The 15,031-nt window shown below is 33.6% G+C and overlaps 3 protein-coding genes across 10 annotated transcripts in view; 1 reads left to right on the forward strand and 2 right to left on the reverse strand.

Moving 5' to 3' along the window:
* Positions 1 to 708, reverse strand: part of LOC124952271 — a 79,189-nt gene extending 78,481 nt beyond the window's left edge. For 2 of the 3 annotated variants that reach the window (XM_047501866.1, XM_047501863.1), the window contains exon 1: positions 1 to 640. This exon is cut by the window's left edge and continues 34 nt beyond it. The gene's annotated coding sequence lies outside the window, so the exon portion shown is untranslated. The other variant, XM_047501869.1, reaches the window with a different exon arrangement.
* Positions 709 to 1,813: 1,105 nt separating this feature from the next.
* On the forward strand, positions 1,814 to 7,726 carry LOC124952241 (sialin-like). 2 transcript variants are annotated; one of them, XM_047501791.1, is made up of 9 exons: positions 1,814 to 2,074; positions 4,495 to 4,700; positions 5,194 to 5,415; positions 5,539 to 5,623; positions 5,714 to 5,880; positions 5,965 to 6,114; positions 6,323 to 6,455; positions 6,789 to 7,042; positions 7,191 to 7,726. In XM_047501791.1, the coding sequence occupies exons 1-9, from the start codon at positions 1,999 to 2,001 to the stop codon at positions 7,494 to 7,496; spliced, it is 1,599 nt and encodes a 532-aa protein (XP_047357747.1). In that variant the 5' UTR covers positions 1,814 to 1,998; the 3' UTR covers positions 7,497 to 7,726. The 2 variants fall into 2 exon arrangements, with proteins under 2 accessions (XP_047357747.1, XP_047357746.1); XM_047501790.1 differs by lacking the exon at positions 1,814 to 2,074 and adding an exon at positions 2,635 to 2,792.
* Positions 7,727 to 9,466: 1,740 nt separating this feature from the next.
* Positions 9,467 to 14,517, reverse strand: LOC124951987 (putative uncharacterized protein DDB_G0291608). Of its 5 annotated transcripts, none has more exons than XM_047501174.1 (4): positions 14,377 to 14,517; positions 12,906 to 13,090; positions 12,076 to 12,255; positions 9,467 to 11,842 (listed from the first exon to the last, which is right to left on the reverse strand). In XM_047501174.1, the coding sequence occupies exons 2-4, from the start codon at positions 12,921 to 12,923 to the stop codon at positions 9,731 to 9,733; spliced, it is 2,310 nt and encodes a 769-aa protein (XP_047357130.1). In that variant the 5' UTR covers positions 12,924 to 13,090; positions 14,377 to 14,517; the 3' UTR covers positions 9,467 to 9,730. The 5 variants fall into 5 exon arrangements, with proteins under 5 accessions (XP_047357130.1, XP_047357132.1, XP_047357129.1 ...); XM_047501176.1 differs by having other exon boundaries at positions 9,467 to 11,707; positions 14,373 to 14,517; XM_047501173.1 differs by having other exon boundaries at positions 14,373 to 14,517.
* Between the last annotated feature and the right edge of the window lie 514 nt (positions 14,518 to 15,031).

Below are 15,031 nucleotides of genomic sequence, written 5' to 3' on the forward strand. Positions count from 1 at the left end.
TCTCTCTCTCTCTCTCTCTCTGTCTTTCTCTCACTTTAAAAAATTCCCAACTGTTCGTTCTTTTTCTCTTTTCCCTTCGATCAAGGTGTCTGTCTTCCACTCGTCAAAGCAGCCGCCACCGCCGCCCCCCGCCCCCCCGCTGGCCGTTGATCGTCAGTCACATAATCCTGCACTTCGTAAACTTTAATAAATTCACTCCTGAGATAAAACAGCACATACACACATACTTGATAATATATATATGTATATATATATATATACACATACACACACACAGATAAACTTCACGCATACGTAGATAGGGACAAACGTAAACGTATATATACAAGCACGCCGTTGTAATGCCGAAGTGAGAGGAGAGACTACGTTGGGACGTACTAATCCGTAATTTTTTTTTTTTCTTTTTTCTTTCGATTCACACGTAAAATCTTTAGATAATCGTTGGTATCTATCGTTCTGTATATATATATATATATGTGTATATATGTATATATATATATATATATATATTACTTCAAAGATAAAATTAGATAAATATCGTTTATTAATCGAGTCAGATAGAAATATATATATAGGATTCTCTGTAATTCGCGAGACGCGCGGGATATCGTTCTTGCGCTTTCGACCGTGTATGACAAACGACGAACCGATGTGTATCCTGCCGCTTGACCTGCACCAGCCGAGCCAACCAATCACAACGCACTCTCGAGAAGCCTACGAACTTTGTGGTTCATCCCCACCATTCTACGTTTCGTATTCATGTAGACACGATATCTATTGGATTACGTCAAAAGCTTTTCATATTACGATCTTTACTTTTTACCATCTAATTGTACTTTTCCTTTTTCTTTTCTTTTTTTTTTGATTATATCGTTTAATTTGATTACAACGAGAAATATTGCAAAATAAAATGGATAATTAAATAAATGAAAGGTGACGAAAGAAAAATATATATATATATATGTATATTAAGTGCTGCCATCTCGTGTCTTCGGTAACACAATGTTCTGTTATTAAACTTTTATATATATATATACGTATATAGAAATATGTCTAAATAATACGTATATATCATTGTCGGTAATAATAGATCAAATGATTGTCGGTAAGTATTCGTCGATAATTACTCATCGTCGGTAATTACTTATCGTCGGTATGAACGATCAACGTTTATCGATTCTTCATTATCGACTGGGATTATCGACATTATTCGTTTATCACAATGTTATCGACTTTGTCTCTGTAGATAATTATCGATCTTTGTCGATTACGAAAATACACATATATATATATATTTCATGTATCTTCGGTATCTTTACTCATTGACAATTACAGTTGCAATAGAACGATGCTTTGAAACATAAAATGATAACAATGAATGTTTACAATAAATATTTGAAAGGATTAAAAAATTTTTAAATCGTTCAATTATTGACACTTTTCATTTATTTAATCATTTATTTTTTCATTATAAATACGTGAACATTTAAACGAGTACATATGCAAGAAAGAAAGACTTCAACGTTTTTATATCTTTACATATATATATATATATATTTATTTATATAAGTGTATATATATATATATATTGTACATTCTATAATAAATATATCATCATTTAAAGATAGAATTAAAGTAATGTGTCCTGAGTAACATCTAATACTGCGTTTAGAAATATACGAGTGTGCAACGAACGTACGTGAACATTACGATGCCTGTCCTATGAAACGGTGTTTCAAGGCTGACCCAGCATGAGTACTTATTGTATCAAGTCTTGTTAACAGAGACGTTCATTCACTCTGGTACTGGCAATAAAAAGCTCAGTATAGTTTGAATAACTCGAACCAATCGGATTGTTTTCTCGTAACATAGTGAAAAGTAAGAAGGTATAAAGGTAGGATCAAGGAGGAAGAAGAAATAGTAAACGCGAATAAAAATGCTCATAGATAATAATTATTATAAGATGGGAAAAAGTCTATCGATGAAATTGTTAATTCGATGATCATCATGGCAGCTCTTGTACGTCTTAAAAGAGGTAGCGTTCAATTGAGACACGCGGCACTCGAGATGAAAGGTAAGTTTATATTACGAGTTCGATATTTACAAAAAAAAAAAAAAAAAAAAAAAAAAAAAAAAAAAATAAACGAATGAACGTACGAACAAAGTAAACAAAGCAAAATATAATAACACTTAAATTGAACTGAAATTAAAAAAAAAAAAAAAAATATATATATATATATATGATAGTTTTTTGCGGTAAATTTAAATCTTCTTTTTAATCAGCGTTTATGGGGAAGATGAAGGAGGTGAAAAAAAAATGAAAAAAAGAGAAAAAGGAAAAAAGAAGAAAGACAAATTATAGAGTAATATAAAAATAGAACAAATAGAAAGAAATAGAATCGATAGGTACGTACGAACGTTATCTCTTCGAAAAGAATCCGTCTATTTGTAGTTACATTACATTTACCGAATCAAAGTCGAGGTCGTCTAATATCTATATATTAATATGTTCTCTAATCATCCCTCTCTATAATATATATATATATATATTAGTGCGAGAGAGAGAGAGAGAGAGAGAGAGAGAGATAGTCCTATCTTTGGATGAAAAAAAGACAAAAAGGAAAAAAAAAAAAGACGCGAGACGTTAGAGCGATAAGAAAGAGGAAGATGTCGATCCAATACTCTGAGTTACGTAGAGTATTGTGAGATGGCAGACATCGTAAAGAGAGGTAGCGTTCAGTTCGTTAAACGCGGAAGTATCCAAATAAAACATGCCGCTAAGGAGGTTCGAGGTTCGTTCTTTCTCTTTCTTTCACTTTCTTTTTCATTTAGTATTTATTTATCTCTGTCTCTCCTTCTCTTTCTCTTCCCTTCTCTCTCTCTCTCTCTCTCTCTCTCTCTCTCTTTTTATTTATCCTTAAATATTTTCTCACATTCATTTTTCACACTTGAAATTTTTCTCTGATGTATATGTACGGATATATATATATATATATATATATATATATAAGGAATGTCAACAATTTTCTTCCACCTTCTTGTTCTTTTTTTTCCTCTCGTTAATATTCACGATTTGTTTTTTTAAGATAAAAAAAAAAAAAGAAAAGAAAAAGAAACAGACAAAAAAAAGAAAAAGGAAAAAAAAAAAAAAAAAAAGAAGTGAAATTCTCGAAAACACATAATCAGAGATATCATAGAGACATATTTGTACTTCGAATTTGCAAAATAATATGCGTTCGCTTTATATAGCTTTATGTAACAATTGGTGCCTTTATTGAAACGTTCCTTTTTTTGATTATGTCAGAGATTACACGAAATTATTATTACTAGATTGTACGCTGAGATGGAGAAAAGAAAGTGTAATGATCTTTTTTTCTTCTTTTTCCTTTTTTTTTTTGCTTTCTTTTCTCCTTTTTCTCCTTCTTACTTTTGTCGCTCTTTCTTTCCTTTCTTCTTCCTTTTTTTTTTCTTTTTTTTTTTCTTTTTTTTTTTTTTTAACCACACGCCAATCGCGCTAACTGAAATCATAATATAGTCGCGACTGAAAGACGCGCGACGTACGTATGCTTTATCAAAGTCAAACACAAAGACTTTATAGATTTTGTTTGAAAAACGCGATAACGTGGGAAACTTACTTTATACCTACTTGCCGTACATAACGTACGCTAAATGTGAGAATAATAATAACGTTTCTTTTGTAAACTCGTGGTAAAAGTATTAAGAGAAAATTTGTCGTGTTCGATTCATATATATATATATATATATATATATATATATGATATATATATATATATATATATCCGTGTAATAATTTAAATTCGTATATATAATTCGATTAATAAATGAATAAATAAAAAAAAAAAAAAAAAAACGAGAAAAGAAGAAAACAAAAATCAGAGGGAAGGGATATAGAAAATAAAAAAAGATTGACAAAATAAAATGGCAGAATGGATTTGAATGAATAAAGGGAAAAAAGAAAATATTAAATTAAAGTAAATAAATCGAGACACCAAAGAAAAAAAAAAAAAAAAAGAAAAAAGAAAAAAGAAAAAAGAAACAAAAAAGAGAAAAGAGAAAAGGAGGGAGAGAGGAAAGTGGGGTGTGCAAATGAAATAAATAAAAAAAGAAACAAGAACATTCTTTTTTTAAATATAAAAAAATATATTGAAAAGGAAGAAGAAATTAAGATAGATAAATGAAATAACGAAGGGGAAAAGAATGAATGGGGTAAACGAGTGAAGAGGAAGAAAAATTGTAAAAGGATGAAAAAAGATTAAGAATAAATGAAAAGAGATTGAAGAGACGAACGAGATAAATTAAAGAGAAAAGAAAAAGGGCAGGGAAAAGAATTAGAAATAAAAAAGAATTGACTGAGACGTCGGGATAAAAGATAAAAGATAAAAGATAAAAGATAAAAGATAAAAGTAGAAAATAAAATGGAAGGAACGATGAAAAAATGTACGGAAATGAAGGAGGTCCTGTATTTCGTTTTAGCTGCTGTCAGAGCACGTCATATCGTTGCTGCATTAGTGGCAATGGGATTTGCATTGTGCGGTGCAGTCGAAGTAAGCTCGTCCGTTGCATTATTGGCCAAACAAGAGGACAATCATGCGATCATCGACACGTCCTGGCATTGTGACATGCTCGTCAATATCAGCAGCCGAAATCGTACGGAGGATTTCGAAGTTATCCTATTGGAGGTAAACGCATTCATTCGTAACAATCAATAGAAATTATTTTATCAATAAATAACGTAGCCTTAAAAAATCATTTCAAATATATCTTTTATCATTCCAATGTCATCGAATTAATATTAATAATTTCTTCGAATCAATCGTATTCAAACATTAATTGTATTTAAAATAGAAACGATTGAAAGAGATTCTAGGCAAGCGTATTCTTTTCTCCTGTCTTTTTTTTTTTTTTTTTTGCTGACACAACAAATACAATTATTTTCATTTTCATTTTTCACTTTGCCATCGTACATCTTTACTTTTCGTTATTATTTCTTTCGTTTGATTTATCTTTCATTTTGCCTGTAATATCATTAGAACGAAAATTAGACACGAAGATAATATCGAACTTTCCGAAGAAAAAAGAAGAAGAAGGAGAAGAGGAAAAAAGAAAGAAAAACAAAAGAAAGAAAAACATTGCCATTAAAAATAGTAAAACAATTGTATCGTCGATTTGCAGCTACCACCGGAAGAAAGAACGGAATCGATAATGCGAGAAGCATTTTTATGGGGTCAAGTGGCCGGACCAATATTAGGAGGTTGTTTGGTTTGGGGTAGATCAGGTCCGTCGATGGTATTTTCACGAGCGGTATTAAGCGCCTGTTTGGCATCGTTATTGGTACCAGCAGCTTGGAGAGGACCATCCCACGTTGCACTTCGTCTCTTTCAAGGACTTTGTACCGTGAGTTACACGTATGAATCTTCCTTCTTTTTCTTTTTTTTTTTTTCTTTCCCTCCTCCCCCCCCCCCTCTATTCTTTTTTCCTCTCTTCTAATCAATCAATCACGTTACTTGCTTTATACAGGGCGCAACCATGCCAGCTGCTCACATGCTAGCTATGACCTGGTTTAAGAGCAATCATAGGAGTTCGTATTTCAGTTGTTACGCCGGTAATTAATTGAATTGAACAAAATAATCATAATCAATAGATCGTAAGTTACTATGTAATAGTACTTAATATACTTTTTCCTTTTCAAAAGCTGTCAGCGTTGGATACTGTTTAACCGGTTGGATAGGTACTGCTGTGGTTAGAACATTCGGACGTGATTCACTCTGTTACGGTTTGGTATTCTTAGCACTTTGTTGGTATTTTGCCTTTGGTAGATTCGTTAAGGATACACCGAAATCTTATCAGCACGATACTAATGTAAGAATATATATTATAATCTTCGACGATGTTTATATTGTCATAGTGGTTAAAAAAAAAAAAAAATAACAAAAATGTCTATAGGCCGCTGTCATTCCTTGGGGAAAATTATTAAGATCCGTACCGGTTTGGGCATCAGCAGTGGCTACTATGGGAAATCAATGGGGCGACGCTACACTCGCCCTTGGAATGACGAAATATTTAAAACTCATATATGGATTTTCTACGGCTAACGTGAGCTTTCTTTTTTTTTTTTAAGGATTTTTACACTTTTTTTTTTTTTATTTGTCTTTGTTTTCTTCTTTTTTTTTTTTAATTCTTTTCTTTTTCTCCTTTTTCTTTTAATTTGCCTTTTACTTTTCTTTTTTTTTTTCTTTCTTACACATATATCTAACAAACGCGTACGATCGATATCGTAATATTAAATAAGTTTTTCTCATAGGACTCGGTATTGACTACTTTACCTCACATTGGACACTTCATGGCTGCTTTAACTTGTGGTTTATTGGTTGATCACGTTCGCGAGTCTAGAATCGTATCAACGACCACAGCAAGAAAATTGGTCGTTTATACCGGTACGTTCAATATTATTCAACAACTTGACAATATATTTTTTTTTTGATCGTATTAAAATAACGAGTAACAAACAACAAGAATCAATTTATTTCGCGTATTTCTTTTTTTCATTTTTCTTTTTCTTTTTTTTTTTTTTTTGTTTCTTTCGTTCGCCAACTTTTTCAACGCCATCGCCTAAAACGTTCATAGAATTTAATTATCTCTTGTTATTTAGCTGAACGTTATCATCTTTATCTTGGATCAATCTCTAAGTTTAAATATATTAAAAAAAATAATAATAATATTATAATACATAATGATTTAGAACTAATATATTGTAATTTCTTTCGTAGCTCATTTCATACCGGCCGCATTACTCTTCGTCGCAGGATACGCGGGTTGTCAGGCATTAGGTGCAGCCTGGTTAGGTATTGCGGCACTTTTGGTGTCCGGTACAGCACCGGCCGGTGCACTTGCTGCCATAGCTGATCTTGCACCAGCCGAATCACCGGCCTGTGCTGCAGCAGCTTGTGCCCTTTGTTCCACTTTAGGTGCAGCGGGCTTATTGGCTGCTAATTATTTCGTCACCCAAGCTCTTCATGGTTCGGTAAGTAAATCTCGACATTTCATATACCTGATATTTTTCACATTGATAGAAAAAAAATTGTCGAGTCTAATGGTATTAAGAGAAAAACAAAAAAAAAAAAAAAACGAAAGAAAAAAGAAAAGAGAGAAAAAATATTTCTAAATTTTAGATAGCCGGATCTTGGCGATTGGTCTTTGGCGTAGCATCGGTCGTTTTGTTATCAACCGCAGCTGTATTTTTAGCATTAGGCAAAGGTGTACCACAACCATGGATACCATCGGTGGCACGTCCACGTAGTCACGATGTTATTTATGAACAGGATCCACTTGAGCTCGATTACGAGGACGTCGCTGTACAAACCGAACCCTTCAGTCATTATTCATATGACGATGACGTCGAAAGTCTTAAAAATTTACCACGCAGTTCCTCGATTCATTCGAAAATCTCAGCGATTTCTATTAATCAAGTATCGTGAAAAGGAATCTCTCACGAGATTGTATCTCCTGATTTTTCACATAACTCTCATATATATATATATGGGTACCACGTACTGATAATTGTACATACATGCATACGTTGATGCAATTAACCAATTATCACCTAATGAAATCTTATTAACACACTCATAATCTTAATTATTCAACATTTATTATTATTTCTGTATATATCTAATTGTTTATTAAAATGAACGAAAATTTTTTCTTTTTTTTTTCTTTTTCTTTTCTTTTTCTTCCTACGTTAACTTCATCCTTTCATTTCTATCAAACGTCAAATGCTCAAACGAAATCTGTATATCATTCTCTAAGTATAGATGTATAAACATGGATATACATATATATATATGTATATATATGTACATACATATGTGTCTAGACGTAATATATACCGTGAGACAATAAATCGTTGTTGTCTACGTGTACGTCAACTTTCCACAAGAAAGAAAAATCTTGAGTGCAATGGTTTGTCCTAATTAAGTAATTCTACGACGGATCCACCTCCACCACCGTCCTGTCCCATCCCGTCCCGCCCCACCGGTAGATTCACCTCGTTATCGTGGCCATATACTGTGTGAACATTTTTTTTCGAATGTTCTACGTCAATGGGCCGGAATTATACGGAATGCCGGAAGTCTTAATATCCTGTCGAATGTCTAAATCGACGGGATAATAATAATAAAAGCCTTTCACGAGTTTATATATCCGGGCGAAAAGAAAAGATACATATTCATATCAAACAGAAATTCTCTTTTTCATTTGATCGAATTCCTACCTTCGAGGCCATAATCGCGCGATTATGAAAATCGCTTTGGGTATATGTTATACGATTAGGTGGAAGAAAAAAAAAAAGAAAAAAAAAAACAATTATTTTTTACGAAACACACAGAGACACAAACACACGTGCGTGCACGCAGAGGAATTTTTTACTTGACATGTCGATTGGAATTACAAAAAAAAAAGAAAAAAAGAAAAAAGAAGAAAAAGAAAAGACATAAAATAATTCGATTTGGTCGATGCCAAAGATTGCGATAAAAAGTTCGTACGATGAATTTAGCAAGATCCAAGAAAAGATCTCGTGATTTCCGTCTTAACTCGTTCTCAACTAACGTATATACAAGGGACAGACAAACAGACAAACAGACAAACAGACAGACGGACAGACAGACAAACCAAGAGAAAAAGATACATACACACCGTAGATGCATATACGCAACGTTTCGTTGGCACGTCCGACGTCGTTGATGTTGCAACACTCGCGACGATGCTAATTACCCAGAAAGAGACTTAGATGTGTTATTATTCTCTCTTGGTGTGTATTGCACTCTCTCTCGAAGGCAAAGAGGCACATGACGAAACGAATTCTCACGGCCGATTATTTATTATCCTTCATTCTTTTATTTTCATTACAAATTTCTTTTCCTCCTATTTTTTCCCCTCCCCTCCCCACCTCTATCCTTCTGTTCTTGAGCTCTTTTTCCTTTTTTTGTCCATTTTTTTTTCTTTTTCTTTTTTTCTCTTTTTTTTTTTCTTTCTTTTTTTTTCTTTTTTTTTTTTTTTTTTTTCTTTTACATCAGCTTACCTAACGTATATTTACAATATATGGAAAAGGGGGAGGGGGGCGGGACACACCGAACTTTAGATATTTTAAAAGCTAAAAAAGAGAGATAGAAAGAAAGATAGATAGATAGAGAGAGAGAGAGAGAGAGAGAGAGAGAGAAAAGAAAAAAAAAAGAGATATAAGAAAATCTTTGGATGAAATTAACATAATCATAACTAGGGGCACAATTGTGCACGTCTAATCGTTATAAATAATCTTTCTAACGATAAAAAGATAGAATTAAATTAGAAATGTTTTCTACGATACTATGATATGTATATATATACATATATATATATATATATATATATATATATATATATATATATATATATATAATACTTAACTCGTTCGGATTTATTGAATTATCAATTCGATCGAAATCTTATCGTTCTATTATTATTATATTATTCTTATTTCTTTGATCAATTGTGGAGTGACGTGGGAAGGTGCTGCGTGGATTGATAGAAAAGATTCAAAAAAAAAAAAAAAAAAAAAAAAAAAAAAAAAAAAAAAAAGTTAACAAAGAAGGAACGGAGTATCGACGTAAAAACGAGATATTGAAAGGAAATGAAGAAAAAGAAAGAAAGAAAGAAAGAAAGAAGAAAATGAAAGTTACATCTTCTTGTTCATGATGTCCTTATCTTCGTCAGACTCGTCGGTAATAATTTGTACGCTTCTTACTGGACCCGTTTTTCTGTATTTCGAAGTTGGCGTTGTCGTACTACTGATCACTGTGTTTGGTAAAACGGTTGGTCGTTCAGCGTTAATAGCCAATTGTAACATTCTCAAAAGTAATGCCTCTCTGATAGGTGCCGGTAAAATTTCATCGCCGTCGTCGTTAATCTCTTGAGTATAAAACTTTTGTCTATAAACACGTTTAGGTGTAAATCTGCCATCTTGATAATCATCGTACTGATGAGGTGCTTGATAAAGAGGATTCAATCCTCTTGTATAAACCGGAGGACGTCTCAATGCAACACGATCGCCATATTGCATGTTTACTTGTTGATCGTAAGAAGAAAGATCAGGCCTTGGAATGGGAGTTTGATATCCCGTATGATAAGAAGGATAAGGCTGTTGATCATAAAGTGCATCCTCCAAATAAGTTTTTGGATAAGTAAGAGCTTGTACGCCATATTGACTGACCAATAAACGTCTAAGTAACATTTGAAAATCTCGTCGACTTAATGGTGGTGCTATTGGATTTGGTGGTTCCGGTGGTAAAGCTATTGGCGTTGTACGATAGACATAATCGGGTGTAGTCTGTTGATATTCTCGATCTTCTATGTGATGATGAGTTGGTGTTGATGATTGAGGAATTGGCCTGACAATAGGTCTGGCCCTTGCTTCCAATTCTTGATAGATTAATGGTCTCGAATATGGTCTTGGTCTGACGTAATTCTGATTTATCGGCATTCGTGACTCGTCGTCCGTTTCGACCGTAGGATTGTCCGCTAAATAATGAACATTGGGATCTGTGGTGGTACTGTAAAGTTGTTGCTGAGTCGTAACAGGCCTATACAAAATTCTACCAATCGGTATATGTCTATATGCTGGTTCCTCCTCGATATTATTTTGTTGGCCAGGTAACAAAACTCTTGGTTGTAATTCTCGAACATATGATTCACCTTGTCCACGTACGAAAATCGGTTCTGTTGTCTGTCTAAGATAATCTCTATTATCAACAGGTATTCTTGGTGGTCCACGTAATAGAATCGGTTGAGTAGACGTTTGTTCTTCGAGGGTAGACTTAGCTTCAGGCTCGTAAACCCTAGGACTTTCGTATTTTGGATCGTCGAATCTAACGGGTCCTAAATTTTCTCGATTGACGTATATTTTAGGTCTATCGAGACGCGTCCCAGGAATACGTTGAATGACTCTAGACGGAGTAGTAGTTGTAAATAAAGGCCGTGTCGTTGACAAAGCACCACTGTAAACATCGGAATGTTCATCGTTGTTATTGTTGTTGTTGTTGTTGTTGTTGTTATTGTTGTTATTGTTATCCATCGAAGAGATACTCGCTTTGGTGACATCGTCGTGAAGTTGACGTCTTAAATTATTACCAGTCGATATTTTAGGATCATCATCCTTTTCAACGAAATCCTCGGTTATGGGTCTTAAATTTTGTTCGACAGGACGTTTGGCAAATAATATTCTACGATAACCATTATTTCTCTCTTCAACACTTGGACGATTTATTTGTGAATCCTCGACGTCCTCGGGATCTTCCTCGACTCCGATTGGTCTCTGTTGACCATTTATCACGAAACGCGGTCTACTTTTGTTATTACCTTTTAAATAATGATTGAATATATTTTTGGCCGATTCGGTACTCGTAGTTTGTGTCGTTGTAGATGTCGTCGATGTTGTCGCTGTCTTTCTCGTTCTTGGAATCGATTGGACGACCGACGATTTGGTCGTAGCTTCCGTCGAACCGTACATTAAGTTAGGCCTCTTTGTCGTCGTCGTAATACTGCTATTGATACTACTACTACTGGTACTGCTACTACTGGTACTGGTACTGCTGGTACTGCTGCTACTACTGGTACGATTGACACGTGGTATACTCTGGACCACCGATATGTGTTCCTGTAATGGCGATACGGACGTCGCTTTAAAGCCCGTTCCGTTAGATGACGAATACGAGACCCTCTTTATTTCACCCTCGGCGTCGACGAAACCGAACGTACCCTTGATGTTGCCTAGAACGTCACGGGTCTCGACCTAACAATACAACTTTTAGATATCACGAACTCTCTCTCTCTCTCTCTCTTTCTCTCTCTTTCTCTCTGTCTCTTTCTAAATTTTATTCAAAAAAAAGAAAGAAATAAAATAACTAAATTTTCTTACGTTCACCCGATCTCATCCGGAATGTCTTTTTCTTACTCTTATTAAAATACTTTTACGATTATTAAAAATCCAATGCTGCCAATCGTCAGAAATATATTTTATTTTACCTTGAATGAACCATCGCCAGCCTCGTATCCATAAGTATACGAGCCGTCTTCGTTAACCTTCCTGATTTGTTTCAAGATAGCCACTTGATGATTGTGAGTAGTTTCTGATGTTTGCTGATCCGTAACATTCGTACAGCCTGCCGTCGCCAGACAAAAGATTGCCATCAGCCATGGCGTCATCTTGAAAGAAAAAGAAAGAGATAAACAAAAAATGAAGAATGAGGAATTACTTAAAAATGATCTACATAATATATCGATTCGATTGGATATTCTTTTTTGTTTGTTTATTTTTTTTTATTTTTTCTTTTTTTTTTTTGTTTTGTCTTCTTTCTGATTTATCGCCACGAAATTAATGATCACAGTTTTCTTTTTTTTTTTTTTTTTTTTTTTTTTTTTTTTTTTTTTATTTACTTTTACTATTTAAAAACAATTCATGATATTTCGATTTAATTTTTTTTTCTCTTTTTTCTTTCTTCTTTTTCTTTGATTTATCGTCACCACGATTTTATTGATCGATTTAGCACTCTAATATTATCTCTTCACTATTCACTTGAAACTAACTCATTTTCGAAATGGAACGCACTATTATTTTTGCACTGGAAAGGAAAAGCGAGAACGAAGAAAAGAAAAAATAAAAAAAAACAAAAGAAAAAACAAAATAAAGAGAAGGAAATAAAAAGTCATTGGTATTAAGGATCGAACGATTATAATCGTAAGGAAATGAAAAATAGAAAAAAAAAAAAAAAAAAAAAAAAAAAGGAAGAGAAAAACAAAAACAAACAAAAAATATCCAACGAAAAGGAGAAGTACTCGCGTTAAATCTAAAATACCTTGCAACTGGAAACCATGTTACCGCTAGATGCGGTGAATGTTCTCAATACCGCGTGGGGTGTTGACTGCCGCGTTATATATAGAGTGACACAACGAGTAGCCACCACCTACTAGACTCCCTCTCATCGTTCTCCGTAACCTTGATGATCTCCAAACGAGTATACGTTGAGTTTGAGAGATCCTCCTACGATGAATACCCATATATCATTTTGTTCTATCTATTTCTTTTTTTCTATTAATTTTTCTTTGCAATAAAAAAAAGAAAGAAAAAACAAACGAAAAAAAAAGAAAAAGACTAATAACAATAATAATAATAATAATAATAATAATAATAATAAAAAACCAAAATAAATAAAAAAATAAAAAGAGAAACAAAATCATCCAAAATTTCTTCTCCCTTCGTTCTCATACATTTTTCACTCGACACGTAATACATTACTTTCACTACGACGTCTGAGAAGATGCCAGAAATTTTTTTTCTCTTTTCTCCCCTAATATCGAACAAAAGATACCAGAAGAGAGAGAGAGAGAGAGAGACAAAAAAAAAGAGAGAAAAAAGTTTTTTTTCGAAGAAAGTACAGCGAAGAATGAAAATTGGAACGAACGGAAATACGTTGGAAAGAACGGGGTGGGGGCTGGTGGGGGTTAGAGGAAGAGGACAAAAGTTCGGATTCGCGGGGACAAGTGAAAGCCACGTGGGAGTTTAGCGGGCTAGTAAGAACAGTAGTAGACTGTAAAATCTGTAACAATAGTTCCCATACCGTGCAATAGTCTCACATTGTGGTATTCTAGGCTTGATTCTAGGCACTCCCACAGGACAATTATTACATCATGCAATTTCCTTTGCATTTCGTCGACAACTTTTTGATGCTGTCTCGATAATGCCACGGAACGTAAGTACTTATATACATATGTATTGTACGTAGATACGTCAACATATTGGTTATTTTCTAAATGAGGATCATACGCACACATACACTTATATATGTATAGTACATGCGTGTGTGAATAAATATACATATATATATATATATAGCTGGTAATTTCAACAAGATATAAAAGTTTTCGGAATGTTATCTAATAAAATATAGATACAGTATGAGAGATTGATTCAAAAAAAAAAAAAAAAAAAAAAAAAAAAACACCTGACGATTGAATATCATTGTTAAGTCGAAACAAGATTGAAAGTAAATATGTATACGTATGTATATATGTATATACGTATCACCTTCCTATGGGAATAAAATGTGCTTCCATTTTCAGCGATGTTTCGACGAATATCAATTGTTTCACGTTCTCTCTTAATTATCGAAATAAAAATAAAATAGAAATAACACTAGACGTACCATTAAAGATGGTTTGACGAACGTCTTAAAGTACGACATGTGAACAATCCAAGAATAATTTCTATTGTATGTATCTACTGACTATAACATGCTTATGGATGTTTATTTATATGTACGTACGTACGTAAGTACTTAGAACCTCGTGTAATAAGCGATTATCCCACGTATCCACATATTCGTCCTTGATACTTCGAGTAGCGCGTCCATAACCGATAGAAATGCACCGATTCTCATCCTGAATACATTATTCATTATATCACGCGTAACGAACTGGTTTAACTCGAAGATGACTCACTCACAATCAAAGATTTTTTTTTCTCTGGACATCCCCTCCCCCTCCCCTTCGTTTCTCAACCACGCACAGATCCCCATCTCTCTTCTCTCCTCGACCACGTGTCTGTTTCTTCCCACCCTGAATATAGGCGACCCGTCATACATCGCCGTAAAACGGTACACCTAAATTGCAGACTGACAAATAACCGCTCCACTTTTCTTCTTTTCATTATTATAATTATGTATCTCGTTTGGATAAATAACGAAACGTTGAACCGTCGTCCGTCTTTGTAAATAATTTCTTTTTTTCTTCTTTTTTCTTTTTTTTTTTTTTTTTCTTCATACTTTCTAATGCAATTAATGTAGATATACTAACGAAAGACTTGTCCCAACGACCGTCACGATTCGATAATATACCACATCCCTTTGACATTTGAGTAGGACGAAGGATATTGCGTAGATAAAATATTCGATTTAGCAATAACATTTACCAAGAGATATTCTTC

The sequence above is a fragment of the Vespa velutina genome, chromosome 10 (assembly GCF_912470025.1).
Source record: "Vespa velutina chromosome 10, iVesVel2.1, whole genome shotgun sequence".
In the NCBI taxonomy this organism is placed as follows: Eukaryota; Metazoa; Arthropoda; class Insecta; order Hymenoptera; family Vespidae; genus Vespa; species Vespa velutina.

Excerpts from the sequence above, each read along its gene's own strand:
- LOC124952241 (XM_047501790.1), top strand. The coding sequence starts at position 2,708 with ATGGCAGACATCGTAAAGAGAGGTAGCGTTCAGTTCGTTAAACGCGGA. Across the intron at positions 2,793-4,494 it reads TGCCGCTAAGGAGGTTCGAG|CTGCTGTCAGAGCACGTCAT; the intron begins GTTCGTTCTTTC and ends ATTTCGTTTTAG. Across the intron at positions 6,115-6,322 it reads ATGGATTTTCTACGGCTAAC|GACTCGGTATTGACTACTTT; the intron begins GTGAGCTTTCTT and ends TTTTTCTCATAG.
- LOC124951987 (XM_047501174.1), bottom strand. Across the intron at positions 11,843-12,075 it reads CTGGCGATGGTTCATTCAAG|GTCGAGACCCGTGACGTTCT; the intron begins GTAAAATAAAAT and ends TTGTATTGTTAG.